The following is a 17,050-nucleotide window of genomic DNA, read 5'->3' on the forward strand; positions in this document are numbered from 1 at the left end:
ACTGAATCCAGTAGCCATTTGGGAGCATGTCCCAGGGCTGCAATTGGTAGCACGTTTGCAGTTAAGAGGGTGTGGTTGTGCTTCTGGGCGCAGCTGGTTCAAGTGGTTCCTGACGGCCGGCTACGCGGTCCTGCCGTTGGGCAGTTTGCGGCACCATTACCGCGGCGGCTGTGCAGCTGCCAGGGGAAGCACACTATGATGAGATGTGAGAAGATTGTGTTCGCTTGTTTTTAACATGGCTCACTTCGGTGATGCCGTTCAGCGCACTGGCTCCTGCAGCAACCGGAAGCAGGATGAAGGTAACAGTGCAGTGGATAGAACTTCCCTGTGGGTTTTGCTGCTGAAGGAACCATATCGTTTAACCTTAATGTGAGGCTGAAGGCAAATGGTTGACCCTACAATATATAAGCCTGGCTGTTCATTCTCACACTTGATTTTAATGAATTCCTGACTTCATACAGAATGGAACAGCTTCAGAGGGAGATTGAGATACGCCTGCTGCAGAAGGCCTCGAGGAAAGGGTAGGGACTTCCTTGGCAAAGGAGGGAGAGACAGAGACTGGAGATGCTGCAGATCATGTGCAGAAGGAAGGAGCTGAACAGGGAGCTCACACAGCGTGGGGTGGGTACCCTAGTTCCCAGGTCTTCTGACCAGGTTAGGTGTCTCCCTGCCAGCTTGCCAACAGGCATGAGTCCTCTCCTTGGGGCACATTTAACACAGCAGGTCTCAGACACTCGAGGGTGGCACTTTGGCTGCCCCTTGCCACATAGACAATAGCCTGGGAAGATGCCTAGCCCCTATATCAGGTCAGTAGTGCCAAGGCTGGTGGTTGTTAACCTGCCTTTACATGTCATCACCGCACCATGATGTGAAGTCTAAATCCTGATTCTTCCCTTGCAAAATGAAGCCCAGGCCAGAGGTCAGTGTTGTAACAAGGAGCATACTACAACATGAGCCCCTCTGCAAGGATGGGGCCCTCAGGAGCAAGGCAGATGCCTGCTAAGCCATGGGAGCACAGCTCTTGCACTTGTTCATACCCACCACTCCTACACCTCCTCCTTCCTCCCTTCCCTTTCCTGGCCCCTGTTCCACCTGTCCTCCTTATTTCTAAACTAAGCCTTTGCTTCACATTTTCATCATCACACATGACAGGAAGAGAGATTGCTACAGCTGTATGGGAAGCCCCAGTTTATTTATTGCAGGTGTAAGCCCATAGCTCTTAGAAAGCTGCATTTAGTCCATCACCAGATCACAATATATTTGGTCTGGAGCAGAAATTTCCATATGCACACAGATTTTCTGATTTGTGAAGCACCTGCTCTAAAAATGCCCTTGTTATACAAGAGCTTGTACTTCATCCACAATCTGCAAAAGAGAGGAGAATTATGTGTGAAGATAACTTTGCTTGTGGCTGAATGAAGGGGACCACAGCAGTTACACAAAGGAAATAAAAAAGTGAGAATATTGAACATAGGCTGTTTGGTATCATTGGCACAGATGAAGGGAAAACATGTGAAGAGCTGACAAAACAAATACAGGAGGCCCTGTGTAAAACATCCGCTGGCTTCAGCAGGAGTCAATGTTTTGTGTTGGGAAGTTCAGGAAAGTCAGCCAAAATCGTAGCAAAGCTGCCTTTCACATGTGAGGAAAGTAGTGAGCTATTTCTTTACTATCTGTAGGTGCTCCTGAGATAGAGAGTCAGGTCTTTTGAGTCACTTGGAGAAACCATATGGATTTCTAGTAGAACGGCCACCCTTAGGCAAGGTCCTGGAAAGGATCTGCTCTGTACCACAGGACTGCAACTCTTAAAGTTCATCCTGATGTCTATGGTCATGACCAACACCTGTGTTCACTTCCAGCGATCCCAGGGAGAAGGCTGTTGGTGAAATCGGTCTCGATTCAGGGATGTGTTCCCTCCTGTACTTTTCAATGTAAGGTTTAGCCACTTCCCACACCTGTGAAACAAGAAAATGAAACAGCAGAGTCAGAGCTAAAGTGAAAGGTCAGGTCAGACATCAATGTACAAGTTCAGGAAATCCCCTGGAAGAGTTACTGGGATGGAGGTGAGAATTACAGACCTACAACTGTATGTGATCAGCAGAACGAGAGAGGCAGCCAAAGTGAGGTTTAGGGAAGCACATGTGGATGGAGTTGACAGGGGATGGGAAAAAATACAGCTCCAGGGGTGAAGGTGAAAGGATTCAAGGTGAAAACATTGCATCTTGTCTTGTTACCCAGTTAATGCTCTGAGTGAAACAGTTGGGAGAGGATTGCGTCACTTGCTAAAAAAAAAAAATCACTTGGTCATGAAGAAAACAGGGAAGCAAAATGGAAGCTGGAGTGGACAAAGTAAAAGGGAAGGGGTGGCAGCTGGGATTTAAGGCAGAAATGTAAAATGTTCTACAGTCTCCTTAGGGCTGCAGGGCAAACAGCCTTACAGAAGATGGACTGGGATTTTCTTCTCCCATTTGCTTACTCTCCCTCATTCTTCTGTTACTTACATTTTACAAACAAATAAAATAGATGGATCAGATAGCTGTAAAAACACTTGGCCCACGTTAACATATTTTGCCACTGCTATTTCCTCTTCCATATCCCCTTACTGCTTCCACAGTCCACCATGCCTAAGGGTCTCAAGGCTGGGAAGCATTTACTGCCCCAGGAATGAGGATCACCACCTGGAGAAATCACAGACTTCTCTGGAGATCTGTGGGTGTGTAGGACCCTGCCCTCAAATGGTCCAAGGCTGGACTTATGCCTGTGAAACCCCTGCCAGAATTAATAATGTAAGCTATTTATTACACAGTGCAACTTTAGGAATGGATTCCTAAATCTATCCCATTAAAACTAAGGAAAACCCAATCTCAGAACCGGTGGGTTCACCCCAGGCAGAGGAGTGATTTCAGCGAGGCCTGTCCCTGAAGGCGTGGAGGGCTATTTCCAAAGCACAGCCACAGCGTGCTCCTCAGGACGGCCCTACCACACGTGACCAAAGTCAACACTCGCCTTCTGCTCCACGAGCAGCCTGTGAGCGGCTTCGATGTCTGGGGCCATGAAGCGATCCTTCATCCAAGGCCTGTGAGGAGACACATTGCGAACATTGGCCAAACATTAACCACCACGGCAGGCAGCCAGGGGGGTAACCTCTGGGGGGGCGTTTATCTGATCTTACCTCACAACGGAGCGCACAAGGTCATAGACCTTCTCCAATGGGGTTGTCGTTCTCAGAGGGCGTAAGAATTCAATGCCCTGGCAGGCCGCGAGCAGCTCAATAGCCAGAACTAGGAAATCAAAACAGCGAAAGGGATTTTCAGCAGGTACAGCTCAAGGCAAGCTTTCCCTCATGATGTGATCCTTGGCGTTCGTTCTGGATAACAGGATACGGTTTCAGCTAAGGTGAGAAGACTGGTGGATCCACACACCCCAGAGAGGCAGTCCAGCAGCAGGATCATTTCATGGATGGTGCTGGGGGTGGCATCCAGCATTTGAGCAATCAGATTTTAAGTGGTCTGCCGTACGGACTTCTCACTGTGCCAAGAACTCCTGGTTACCCCAGCCTTAAATTCATATAAATATCTCTTCCAGGGAATCTTGAATACCCAAAGTTATGGTTATCATGAGTTCAAAAACATCTTGAGAACTGGGTAGAAGAAGGGGCCTGAGCTATACCAGAAAGTGCTGCCTACAAAGCTTACAAGAGCCCATGTGAAAGCACCATTAAAATTAGACAGCTTTGAAAGAGACTCTTCTTTCTGGAGAATTTTGCACTGTATCTGCCCACTTCACACCTCACCATTATTGGCATGAGTTCCTCATTTTCACAACCTAATTCACCCACGAATAGGGTGAACCAACTGGATCCAGGCCACATTGTTTCTCAGCATGTTGCTGAAACATGTGGTTTTTCAAACTCATTTCTCTGCACACAAAAATTGTATTTCTATAACAATAAATCTTCAGAGCACTCCAATGTATAAACTTAAGGGGGCAAGTGAGTTCAGTATTTGTGTACTGTGTATTACTCTGCTCTTCCACTAACAGCTGACTTCTGTATCCAAGCACACTATCTGCCAAATAAATAAATAAAAAGCAGCTGCCAAATAAATAAATAAAAAGCAAGAGAGCAATCTGTCCTTGTAAGTAAGGGAGGAAAGTTTTGCTGAGTGTCCTGCAGTCAGGAGTTTTGTTTCACAAGAAACACTTAGTGCTGGATTTACCCCATTTCTGTTAAAAAGATCCAAATGCCTGTAAAATATGTACTTAATATAATATTTTTAGATCTTTCAGATGCATTACCAATTTTTTCTTAAAACATATCTAAAAAGAATGGCACTAATATCTTACTATGGTTACATACATAAGGTCTGTCTGGAAATGAGCATTTTAATGTTACCTTGTTCCACGTGTTCGATAACTCTCAAAGCTTTTCTTGCAGCCCATCCTCCCATGGACACGTGATCCTCCGTAGCAGCACTGGTTGAGAGAGAATCCACAGAAGAGGGGTGGCACAAGGCTTTGTTCTCAGAAACTGCAAAAATCCAGTGCAATGAATATAGGACAGAATGGGCATGAGACAGCAGAAGCTATGGACAACCCAGAGCAAATGGCCTGTCCACCACCTCAGGTCGCAGCGGGGAAACCATCGCTCCTTTTTTGAGAGCGCATGGATGCTTTATCTTGACCAAGTAATTTGTAATAAACAACTTGAAAAGTACCATTGCCTCTGAAAACAGCAATCAGTATCAGTCTTTAGAGGCAAATATTAGCCAAATATAGAAAGACTGCTCACTGCTCCCCCTTCTCTGGGGTTGAATTGCTCTGGCTCAAGGGCCTGATGGAAACTGAAGAGAAGTATCAGCCTGTATAACTGAAATACCAGCCTGGGAATGGTCTTGCCTGTTACTCCAAGCCTGTTACTCTTTTTACAAAGCATGGGTTAACTCCGGTTTTGGTCACAGATGCTGCCCCTCCCATGGTTTCAAGAGGAGAGCTAGAGATCAGCATCTGGTCCCTTCGCATCAGAGCTGAGGCACTTGCAAAAGCTTTTCCAGGAAGATGTGGGAGCAGGATAGAAATCCTCTCCTACCCTCCTCCCCTCCTTACGAAGATGTCCACCCACATCCCTCCTCTGGGCACATACACGTCTGAGGGTGGGAGCACTCTGGCTTTGAAAGCCAGACTTGGAGTAAGTCTCTCAAGCTGCACCCAAAAGCAAGAGGAATTTGGCTGCAGGAAGGGCTGTAGGCACCATTCCACAACAATCTAAGGTGGAAAATTGCTCTTTAGAAGAGGAGAAAGGAAGTCTGCATTCATAGTGCTCTGGCTACACGCAGACCTTTCCTTTCTGAAGCCCAGCAGGATGCTGTGTAATGCCCTCGCCCAATTAGGGGCTTCAGAAAAGCAACAAGGGAGCTGGTGACAGCAATTGCAAATAGGCTGGAGTGACACAGTGCAGGGCTGGAGCCCAGCTGGCACAAAATTTCAGCAGGCAATGGCAGGTCTCAGAGAAGCTGCATGTGGCTACTGTGAACAGTTCAGTCTGGCAGGCGCAGTGCTACCTGGAAGGAAGGAAGAAACGTACCCAGCGGCGTTGTGAAACATTGGCAATATTTTTTTGCAGCTTTATCTCTTAGCCCTGAGAGTGGACAATGTTAGCTGGTACACAAACAGATTAGAAACAGGCAGGGTGACTTAAACCTATGAGTAATAACTTGTTAAAAAAAAAAAGGAGCTTCACTATTAGATAAATTCCAGGCTCTTTTGATGGTTTTAAGACATGGACCCCTGGCGTCAGTGCAGCAATGAGTTTAGGAGGCAGGGCTGTAACTTTTGTTCCCTGGGGCCAAAGCCATGAACACCCCAGAATCTCTCACCCCAGACTGCAGAAGTGAGCTCCGAAACCTGAAGCCAAGCAACAGCTAAGGCCTGGAGCCATCCTAAACTCTACCCAGCCAAAAGGAAAGGTTTCCAGCCCTAGAACAAGGGTAGCAGCACTTCAGCTCCTTTTCCAGCCCTGCTTCCCAAAACAGCCTCTAGGCAGGGTTCCTTTATCATATCAATCTAGTTAATTGACTTTTTTTTTCTGCAGGATGTTTATCTACACCTTTATCTAACATCCTCTGTTCCTTTGTCTGTTTGCATCTCTTAAAATTTACCCTCTACTCATACCATGTTTATCTTTATCTTGGCTCATGCTTTCCTGAACATATGAACTACAATATCCCAGCAGCCATCAGGCTTCTTGTCGCCTTAGTCATGACTGCTAGAAGAAAAATGCACTAATGCTTATTTTTAGTGTGCTCCTCTGATAACCAGCCCTGGGAACTCCAGGCTTCTGCAGGCCATGAGCCTGATATTGACGTACTGACCTGGCCATCAAATGGAGACACCGAGTATAGGGGTATCAGGCCCAGCTTTGAGATAACCGGTGTCCCCATGCCAGTGAGAAGTGAAGAATAGGGGTATCCCCTGCTTACAGACCGTAACTATTCAAGCAGATGTTCTAAGTTCAGAAAGAGTGGCTCAGACAGTTGCATGTTTGTTGCCTGCATTGTTTGCTGTTAATTACAGCCCTGTCTGAGCTGATTTGCAGGCTCCTGCGTACACATTTGTCACTGATTTCAACCAGAGCTCTCACGTTGGTGACTGCCAATCAAAGCAGTCCCTGCCTATCCCATAAAGAAGCAAGCAGGCAAGCATTCCCATCAAAGTCCACCTAAGGGTTTGCATGTTCAGACCACTAAACACGCCCCTGGGTTAGTGCAGGATAAAGAATCCTGAGCTGAAATGATTGCAATTGCATTGAACACTCAGACTTCACACCCAGACAGCACAAAGCACATGGAGAAGAGATGGAAAACAGGAGTGAGATGTCTTTGTATGTACTATCAAATGACATCTGCCTTGATAGAAATTGGTGTTTCTAGCTTGCTCTCTTGATGATAGTACTCAACACTCACCCAGGGCAGCTGCTGTGCAATGTGCAATCATAAAGCCAGAGTTCAGCCCTCCTTCAGTGACTAAAAAAGCAGGTAATTCGCTGAGTGAGGGGTTGCAGAGCCTCTCAATTCTTCTTTCACTAATTGCAGCGAGTTCATGCACACCAATTGCCAGATAGTCCAGAGCCTATAAAAAAAGATCTCATTAAACCAAATGACAGAAAAAAAACCCAAACAAAATAAAACAGAAACCAGCTTTTTCTTTTTCTTTCTCCAAATGTTTAATTACCTTTGCAGGATATTCACCATGAAAATTTCCTCCAGAAATGGTCTCTGCTCTTTCAGCAAACACCATCTTTAAGGATATGTTAAGGCATAAACATGAGTGAAATACAGTTTACATGACAGATATCTGCCAGCAATTAGAACATCTTAACTGAAGGAATGTTTGTACTAACAGGCTTTTTTTTGCAAGCACTTTCTGTTACATCTGCATGTCCACTTTTCAGAAAATGAAGACCCAATCTCAGTTCTCCAAACTTGTAGATACAATTTGGACATGTATTTTTTTCAAACAGACTACAAGGTCTTTGATTAAGGTGGGTTGAGGGAGGAGGGCAGGGAACTATGAGGGGTGCAAAGAAACACTCATGTTTGGATCCTAGTATAGTTTCTCCATTCCTTGGTAGATTTTCCCCAGGGCAGATATAATTTTAGACAGGTTACAAGCAGTAACGCTTATCAGCTACTGGTGTGATGTTACGTACAGCATCTCTGCACTGCTGAGGCGAACGCAGCCTTGACCAGCGCCCATGCAAGAACTGTGCACAGAGTTCACAAGGCTGAGCTGGGATGAGGCTCACCAGCCATCGGCGTTCTCTCTGCCTTCCCTGACTGAGTGCAAATCTTGCTCTGGAGTGCAGGTTTTGCTCATGCTGCATAGCCAGATGTTTCATACAAGTCACCATCCGTCTAAGTCCATTTGCTTGCCAAGTCCCACCTATCCATATATTCAATATAAGCATATAGAATCTCATCTAGGAAACATTTAACATGTGCTAAAGCATATGCACACGTGGTTTCCTTGGCCAACACACTCTTACATACACCAAAACAGACATGGGGAAGGGAGGAGAGGTTGCTGTCACAATCAATGGTAGTTATTGACTGAAGCAAATTATGACATTTTTTGCCTCTTATGCAAATAATTGTTTAGGAAGAAAAGATAAAAAAGGCCAAGCAGAATTTTACATAGAAATAAAGCCATCAGAAAGATACAGGGTTGTCGGTGGCACTATTGATTTCCGTCATCATGATGTCCTTCACGAAAGCAATTGTATCATTTACAACTCCATGGACCTAGAACAAAAGCCATTAGCACTTGAGATCAGTGTCTACACTTAGTTCATCTTTGGGATGCTGATCAAGCTGCAGGTACTCTCTTTCCCACTGTCTCAGCCTCTACCATCCACATGTGAAGATGGTCTTGGATTTGCTCTAAATATCAGGAGCACCACTGTGGGACACTGCCTATCCTAGACACACAAAAGACTGTATTTACTACTATTATGGCAATGTTGCCAAAAGGGTGATCTGAATACATCATTCTTCACTTGTTTGGGCTGGTTTACCCTAAATGGAAGATAGGATACTTATTCAGTGGCAGAATGTTATTAGGGGAGACGTAACCTTCCAAAGGCCCCACAGAAAACAAAAACTCTCATTAATTAATTAATTTTCATTGATTCCAATGATTTAATAGCTTTGCCCATGTTAAAACTCACAGGGTTGAGTTATTCTGGTATGCTTGAGATACTACAGGTAGATGAACAACCTGTCACTCTGGCTGCTTCTGGAAACTCCTTTCCCCAGCTCACAGTGTTAGTATCGATGCAGAAGAAATGCCCTACAACACCTGCAAGCTTGGAAACCAGCACCTTCCCCCTGGTTCTGACACTTGGCCTCTCTTAGATCTGAACACAGCATTGTTAGGTGCTGCCTGATGGGTATGTGCATGGGAACCATGAATTACTTGTCTCCATTAATGCTAACTTTGAAGTGAGGGAGAAGAAAAAATAAAGCTGCTTCCTCTAATGCAGTCAAGCAGTGCATAATTGACAGTATTTCTGAAGTGGTAACTTCACCATCATTCATCTAGTGCTATGGAAGGCAATAAAAGTCAGTTTTTACCTGAGGGCAGCAGCGCATTGTGTACGCATCCTGAACTCGGTCACAGAATCTGTGGCTCTCTAGAAGGAACAAGGGAGGAAAAAACCAAATATTCCTCACACAAAGGCATATGGGTGATAGCTGTAAGACCCAGCCTGTCCTGGTATCATGAGAGGGTGAAGGTTAAGATTGTTCACCTGCTATTTCTGATGGGTGATGGTCAGAATCCAGAAGGGACCTGAATCGAAACGCCACTTCAGCCTGCCCTCGATGTGGGCGCACCGCGTGGATATCTGGTAAAACAAGTTAGACCGTTAGGTTTTGCCCCTCTTGTCAACCTCAAGCAGACAGGAAACAGCCACTACGCACCAGTGTCAAAGGCCCTCGTTGTACCCTTCAAGACTTCAAGTGTAAGGGCAGCGATTATGTCAGCTTGCCTAGCAATAGCACCGGCTCTTTCAACCGCTTCACACCCCAGCGAGGTGATCATTTGTGTCCCATTGATTAGCGCCAGACCCTTCAAAGAGAGAGCAGGTGTTAGGCAAATTCATCGCAGCTATTCCACCCACTGTGATAATTCCCTGTACCTGTGATTATTCTCCTTCTCATATGAAAGAGTTAAAGACTTTTGCTCAGTTTCCTGGATCATTCCAAAATCATGAAATGCACAGCTTGACTGGGCATTTTTGCTGCTTGAATTGTCAGTGTTCATGACCCTAGTAAGTCATCAGAAACACCCTTCGAGCTCCAGTAGTTCCAAGCAAGAAGTTTATTTCATATTATTTCAATCTTAAGCAAAAAAGTTATTAGCTAAACAAAAGAAGTCATGAGGATGGGAGTGTGTGAAAACTAATCATAGTAAGGAAGGGGAGAATTAAAACAGCATTAGAAGTTATAACTGCTGTAAAAGATTTGTTGAGTTTGGTTAAAACTAGCTTCATGTTTGTTCTAAACAAACTTGAGGCCCATGGGAGCCTTCCATTTGACTTCAGGAGACACTGGATTTAGCTTCTTGCTCTTGGCGGTGTTTTACGGCTACTGATGTTCCTTATCAGAGAGCTCCGCAGTCCTCAAACTAATTATGTTCCCACATAAACTTTAATACTTGGAGTGAGATTCATCTCACCTAGTTTTAATGATCTAAAAGTCAGATACCTGGTCCAAGTCAGTCATCCAAGCTCCTGTTACAGTCAAAGGGCAGATAGGTACCTTGAGGGGGCTTCCTGGACAGCTCTTTCAGGATGATATAAAGTGTTTTCTGAAGATGCCTGTCTCTCTCCACCAAACACAGAGCCAGTTTAAACATTTAGCTTGGGTCTGACATTTCAAGTCAAGCAGCGTGACACTAAGAGACGTGAATCCCACTCCTGATAACACTTCATTAATACCATTCTGGAGCTTGATTTAAAATGACCGTTAATTCATTTCAGTCTTAAATTGTTAAGTATAAAGCAACTAGTGAATGACTATGCTTGCTTTTCATCAGCTGGCATCATTATACTTTATTACCTCTTTTGGTTTCAAGGTAATTGGTCTCAGACCATGGGCTTCCAGGACCTGTGAAGGAGTTTAATGACAAGGTAATTAATGAAAAATGGTTTTCCATAATTCAACCACCAAAACTTTTAAATCTTAAGTGCTTCAGTTAATAAAAAAGTTAGCAAATTCCTTAAGTAAAGGGAGAAAAAGAGCTTTATATCACAGATATTTAAAATTAATCTTTTCTTATGCTGGAATAAATAAAGGAGAGCATTTTGGGGCTTCCAAACTAGAACCTAATTTTCCAGTGCCAGTAAAAGAAGGTAATAGGAGCACCGAAGTGAGATACTGTCACAGCCCATTAACAGCTATCATGGGATGGGAGAGAGCTGATGTGAGAGAGGAACAGGAGAGAAGGCTGGAAGCATCTTGGGAAGGTAGTTCTGCCTACACCCTGCCAGGCGGAACTAGACAGGTTTGGCTTGGCGTAAGCTATTCCTTCATAAATGATCCCCTAAACATTTCTATAGAAAATCTCCAATGACAGGAGAGTCTTACTCAGTTTATTCTGTACATGTCTATTCCATAGGGCAGCCGCTCTTGTGGGAAATGAAGGAAAAGTATAACCTTGGTTCTGATTAGAGTCCTCTCAACCTTTCCAAGAGAAGAGGTAAGACATTTCAGAGGTGTTCAACTGTGACTTCTGGTCCTGAAGGTCCACAACACAGTCTTGCTTCTTCCCTGCTCCTCTCCCTATGTAGCTCTCAATACCTCTCCAGCCTACAGTGATGGTACAACTACCAATCCATGTATAAATCTGGTGTTCAAATATTCATGGATAGGAGAGATAGGCACAGCAGGACAAATTACCATGAATGACTCTGGTGGGGCCAGACTTGGAGATATTCAGGAGTAGATCAATCTGCTGATGTATTATCGACAGAATATCAGAAATCCAAAATTATTTCAATTGTAAAGCTTTTATCTTGTAAAGGAGGGTGCTATAAAGGTTTCTTGTAACTCCAGTTATTTTACCAAAAATGAAATGTCCAAACCTGTGTATTCACTGAAAGCCATCATAAAATCAGTGGAAATTTTACTGTTAAGTTCCTGCCTTCACTAAATCTCCAGTTACACTCAGCATGTGAAGTTTTGAATCTGAGAGGTGATCTTGGGTTTGTTGGAACAGTGTTTATGTTTATGGAGCTGAGGCCTCGGTGATCGTTCTTTCAAAGCTGGTGTCACATCCTGTCCCTCTCTCCAGGTCCTAACTGATGTCACTGCAGTATCTTGTATTGCAATACCATGGCATGATATTTCCTTAGGACGTAATAAAATGCTGCATATTCATATCTGCTCCAGTGACATGTGGGTCAGTTATTCCGTTCGCATGGATCCACCTTCCTCAAGGTAGAGGATGAGCTGCTAAAGGCAACCTAGTCCCAACTCAAACTGGTACAAAAAATCCAAACCCTTTTACATGTTATTAATCTGAGGAAAAGTCTCTTTCTCTCAAGGCTACACACAATTTGGGAAATGAGCCAGACAGCAGAAAAAAAGCAATCAGCTGCACAAGTCTTACATATTTAGCATCAGCCCAGCCACTCTTTGGGGACCACATCTTTCCCTCTCCAATTAATCCCAGAGCAAGATGAGAGAGGGGGGCCAAGTCTCCGCTGGCTCCAACTGTCCCTTTCTCAGGGATATAAGGAAGGCAGGACGCTAGAAAGCAAACAAAAATTACTTCTGTTAGAGCTTCCCCTTGATACACTCCTTGGAAAACAGAGAAACCAGCACAAGTGTGGTCACAGTAGCATCCTGTGATCACAGTCAAGGGCACCAACAGGACTGCTATCATTGCAGACTGGGATCTGCCCCTGCTCACAGGGTAGATGCGGTTTGTAAAGAAATCAGCTCCCTTCTGCATTTAGTTTTGGAGTGGGGGGACCCCAACCCCGGGTGACTGCATCTACAGCCACACAGCCAGGCAGGTAGAACATCCCTTCTCTCAGCTCCCTGTCGCAGGGTGACCACCTGGTACAGACAAAGCTACCTCTTCATTTCTCACTCCACTAAACACTGGGTAACTCCTACAAACCATCTTTGAGCCCTCTTCTCCCCATCACAGCACTCTGAGCACTGAATGTGTGGATGCCCCATCCCTGGAAGTGTTCAAGGCCAGGATGGACGAGGCTTTGAGCAACCTGGTCTAGTGGAAGGTGTCCCTGCCCATGGCAGGGGGTTTGGAACTGGATGGTCTTTAAGGTCCCTTCCAACCCAAACCATTCTGTGATTCTATGAAATGGAGAAATGGAGCCCAGGGAACCATGGAAAAAGCAGGGAAGGGACCAGTCTGTGTTCTTTTGCACAGCTAAACACTGGATTGCTGCTCCTTCATCTGCGGCAGGAGGAGGAAGAGGAGGGGATGTAACTGAGGGCAGCACTGAACAGAGAGATGCTCTTTGCTTGTCACCACGGCAGTGGCATGCCTCGCCAGAGGGACCATCGATGGATGGCAGCTAGCAAACTGCACAGCCACCCCTTTGGTTCCCTGCCACGGCATCCAGCAATGCCACCCAGCTTTAGCTGCTTTGAGCTGTTGCCTTGCTTGTGAACACTTGTGTAGGTTTGAGGGGCTCTGCTCACACAAACAGGTGCTGCTCAAGCAGATCTGCTTGACAAACACCAAGACGTGCCGTTTTCTACATGGTAATGGCCCCACCCAAAATTCCTGGCATCCCAAGAGGTGGTGGCACCGTGACAGGACAAAGCTTAGAGACTTGAGCCTTTTTAGAAGAGCTTGCCCAGAGTCCAAGTCATGCGTTTAGTTAAGCTTAGTCTTGAACTAATTACTTGAGCTCTCAGAGGCTCATTTCCCAAACTTCTGCCTGTTATATCCCTTTCTCTCAGCCTTTCTTGTCACTTCCGCTCACACCACATGTTCTTCAACAGAGAAACGGTCTCTAGCCGTGATCTTCTACAGGACTGGTCACAGCAGAGTGTTGGGCCTGATCTCTCACAACTGCCAGGTCAAAAGACCAACATCCATCACTCACTACATGGAGCTACACCCTTTAATGAAACAGTTAAAAGATAAAAAAGGGAAAGGAAGATTGTCTTTAAACATCTTTTTACCATTAAATGCTTCAATAACCTGCTGGAGCGTTTCTAGGGATATTCCGCTGTATCCTTTTGCTAGGACATTGATCCTCAGCGCCAACAGCATGCGAGATCTCTCTGGGGTCAAAGGTTTCCCCACACCTGAAACAGTAACCCTCTCGGTTACTAACCCACCACCAACAGCAGCAGCAAAGGACAATGCCAAGCAATTCCTCATTACCTGCGGAATGGGAACGAACCAAATTCACTTGAAGCTCCCTACAGAAAAAAATATATATATTTAAACACCCAGATAAGTCATGCCAGGTTTTATTTGGCACAAAACAAAGGGAAATACTGAAGCAGCCCTCTCAACTAACCACGGAGTGCAAATGTACAGGGTTGAACTGCTCCCTCTTCCTTTTCTGAAAACACAGGACACACACAATTTACCTCAGCTTACTGTTTGGGATAACGGTCCTGGCAAACTTCCCAAACCCCGTTGTGATTCCATAAACAACTGAAAGAAATGTATGCTACTGGTTAAGGAGGGAACCTGATGAAGCTTTCTAAACAATTCATAGTTGGAGGAAAAATATTTACCCGTCTGTTCCTTTATGATCCTTTCAATCACTTCTCGTGATTGACTCACTTTAGCTTCAGCTTCAGGTGTGAGCTAAAACATAAGTAGTTTATCTGTCATAATTTAATTTTAATTGTAGAAAGATAAACATGTAATTTTTAGCCATGTTTGTTCAGAATCTTTACCTTTATCTTGTAGAGCCCTTTTCCTAAATTTACCAAGTCCTCCGTTGTTAAGCTGTTGCCATCTAAAGAAATATACTGCACCAAAGAACCACCTTTTAGTTTGGGATACATATATGTATAAAGTTGCTTAACAATCAGAATTAAAAAAACCCAGCCACCCAACCACCCAGTCAAAATCCAGCAATGACAGGAAGCTCACTCACATTCACTCGTAAGACAGGAGCTCGCTAACAAAAACATAGTAAGCACATTATAATTTAGGTTCCTAGAGCCAGCCAGTCTAACAGCTCCTGCTCTCATGAGTGCTCAACGCTCAGCACGTTCCAGTGAGCTGCAGGATTTGCTACTGAGCTGAAAAATCTTTGGCAGTTCCTACCTGTTCTGGTTCTCGGTATTTGCTGTATCTGAAAGTTCTGTAAAGGAAAATAAAAGGCAAACAGGATTTCACATGTAGTCACCTTTTGATTACAGCTGGCAATGAGTATTAAGAATGAAGGAACACTAAAAGAATGGGGAAACATAGAAAATCATATATCTGGAATTACAAAAAGTTTACAAAGCACTCAAAAAAGGATACAAATGAACTCCTTCTGGCTGAGAGGGTATGAAATCTGGAGACATTATATCTCCTTCTATAACTAGAAGAAATATGCAGAATAAACACAAATGGGATTAAAATGCATTGTACATATAAATTAATCTGTTACTCTTTGCAATACACAGCAGTAAGAATTCTAATTTGCATTTATCAGCCCTGAACGTGTTTGTAAGCTTCCAGGAAAATAACACGAGGTAGATATTTATTTAAGGCACTCAAAAGTAGAAGTGCCCAACCCAAGCACATAATGTACGTGACACCATATACAGATGTATAGAGTATAGAGAACCCTGTACCTTCTAAACCTGATACAGTTCAGTTCCTAAAAATTAAATATTCCTAAGACATTTTGGCATTTTTCCATAAAAATCCTAGGCACCATCTCAAGCACACTTTGACATGAACTAAGCCACAGTTTGCTGACTCTGATCCCAACACAGTCACTCTGAGATGTGCTGCTTAAGGTTTTCCTTACCAACTTCAACAAATTCATTGTCCTCTAGTGCTTCCTCCACTGTATCATCCAGATCCAGCAAGCCAAGTCCCTTACACCTTCGAATGTAAAATTTTACTTCTTCCACCGAGGCAAATCCCCCGTTGTCGGGTTTGTTTTTCATGTACCGTCTCACGGCTTCCTTTCCCAGCCACCTGATCGTGTTCGCACAGCTGAGGCACGGCACTGCCAGCCATTCTCCTCGGACGTGCACCGTGTATCTCGGCATGCTTTCTCTCCGCGGCCGTCCCTTGAGCAGGAAGGGCTGCAGCGTGCAGCAGCCTTACATTTACCACGCGGCGGCCCGAAGAGCAGTGCCTAGCTGGAGTCCGGTGTTGCAATCAAACAGAGGCAAAAATCCACCCCCAAAATCCCCACCTTTGTAAATACACGAGATTGATGTATCCAGCTGGCTTCGTCCAATCAAACCAGACCCAGGGAGCACACCCTTTTAGTGGAAAGGCAAAAAAACCCCCGAACCCTATTATCACAGGAATTTTTTCCTAGAGATCACATCAGGAAGACAGAAAAGCTACAACCTGGAGTTTGTGCAGGAAGAATAGATAAATGAATCAGAAGAACCCGGCATGCAACTGTTCGGAAGACTTCAGGGTGTAGCAGAAGTTAGCGGGGCTGTCACCTGGCAGTAGATCACACTGATGAAAACCTCCATGAGGGAGAGGGCTGGAAGGGAGTCACCCCATGATTATGGGCTGGTCATGGCTGCTGGGATTGAAAGGAAACTGGATTGTACCCACTTGTCTCCATCCAGGGCAGGCAGTGCAGGAAGCAAGCCTGCTTTGCTCAGTCCCATGCTGAAGTGAGAGAATATAATTTTGGATTGTTCATGAGGAAAAGATCCATGAACTTCCAATACCCTTTTACTTAGGCTCTGGGCCATGTTGGTAGAAGAGGTAGCACAAATACTAGGTCACACCTGCACCGCCCAGCCTGGTGCTGCTGTAGCATGCTGCTTTTGCAGGCAGGTGCAAAGAGGGCAAGATGAAAATACCTGTCTTTACAGACAACGCAACAACAACACTCGTAGCCCACCTTACTCACAGCAGCGTACCCAGAGACTACTGTCATGTGCACTACCTGGGGTGAATTACTGTGGGGAATTTTAACTGCAGACCCATCGGAAGGAGACACTGTCCCAGCACAGCAGGACAATGCTAGCGAAAGCCATGCCTGCCACTGTTTCACTTCTTTCCTAGCTGTGACAGCAAGAAATCAAAATTAGCTGGCAGCATTAACTGCAACTCATAATAGAGGATATATGGGGTTTTATGACAAAACATTACCCCAAAACTAGTAACACAAATAATTTGGAAAACAAAACAAAAAAATAGGAGCTTTCAATGCAATCTGATAGCTTGAACCAGAACCTGGGTGGATAAAGGAAGGGCAACGGATGTCACCTACCTGGACTTGTGCAAAGCCTTCAACATCATCTTGCACAACATCCCTGTCTCTCAATTGCAGAGGCATGGATTTGACGGATGG

The 17,050-nt window shown here is 44.8% G+C and overlaps 1 protein-coding gene across 1 annotated transcript; it reads right to left on the reverse strand.

Annotated features, from left to right (window-relative positions):
* Positions 1 to 1,773: 1,773 nt before the first annotated feature.
* On the reverse strand, positions 1,774 to 15,778 carry HAL (histidine ammonia-lyase). Its single transcript, XM_010153881.1, has 20 exons — positions 15,527 to 15,778; positions 15,031 to 15,091; positions 14,830 to 14,857; positions 14,454 to 14,528; positions 14,289 to 14,361; positions 14,139 to 14,205; positions 13,927 to 13,964; positions 13,722 to 13,847; positions 12,169 to 12,308; positions 10,617 to 10,664; positions 9,477 to 9,624; positions 9,305 to 9,400; positions 9,129 to 9,187; positions 8,217 to 8,297; positions 7,228 to 7,293; positions 6,960 to 7,125; positions 4,394 to 4,528; positions 3,173 to 3,281; positions 3,007 to 3,076; positions 1,774 to 1,955 (listed from the first exon to the last, which is right to left on the reverse strand). The coding sequence occupies exons 1-20, from the start codon at positions 15,771 to 15,773 to the stop codon at positions 1,806 to 1,808; spliced, it is 1,983 nt and encodes a 660-aa protein (XP_010152183.1). The 5' UTR covers positions 15,774 to 15,778; the 3' UTR covers positions 1,774 to 1,805.
* Positions 15,779 to 17,050: the final 1,272 nt, after the last annotated feature.

Source organism: Eurypyga helias, unplaced genomic scaffold (genome assembly GCF_000690775.1).
Source record: "Eurypyga helias isolate BGI_N326 unplaced genomic scaffold, ASM69077v1 scaffold5866, whole genome shotgun sequence".
NCBI lineage: Eukaryota > Metazoa > Chordata > Aves > Eurypygiformes > Eurypygidae > Eurypyga > Eurypyga helias.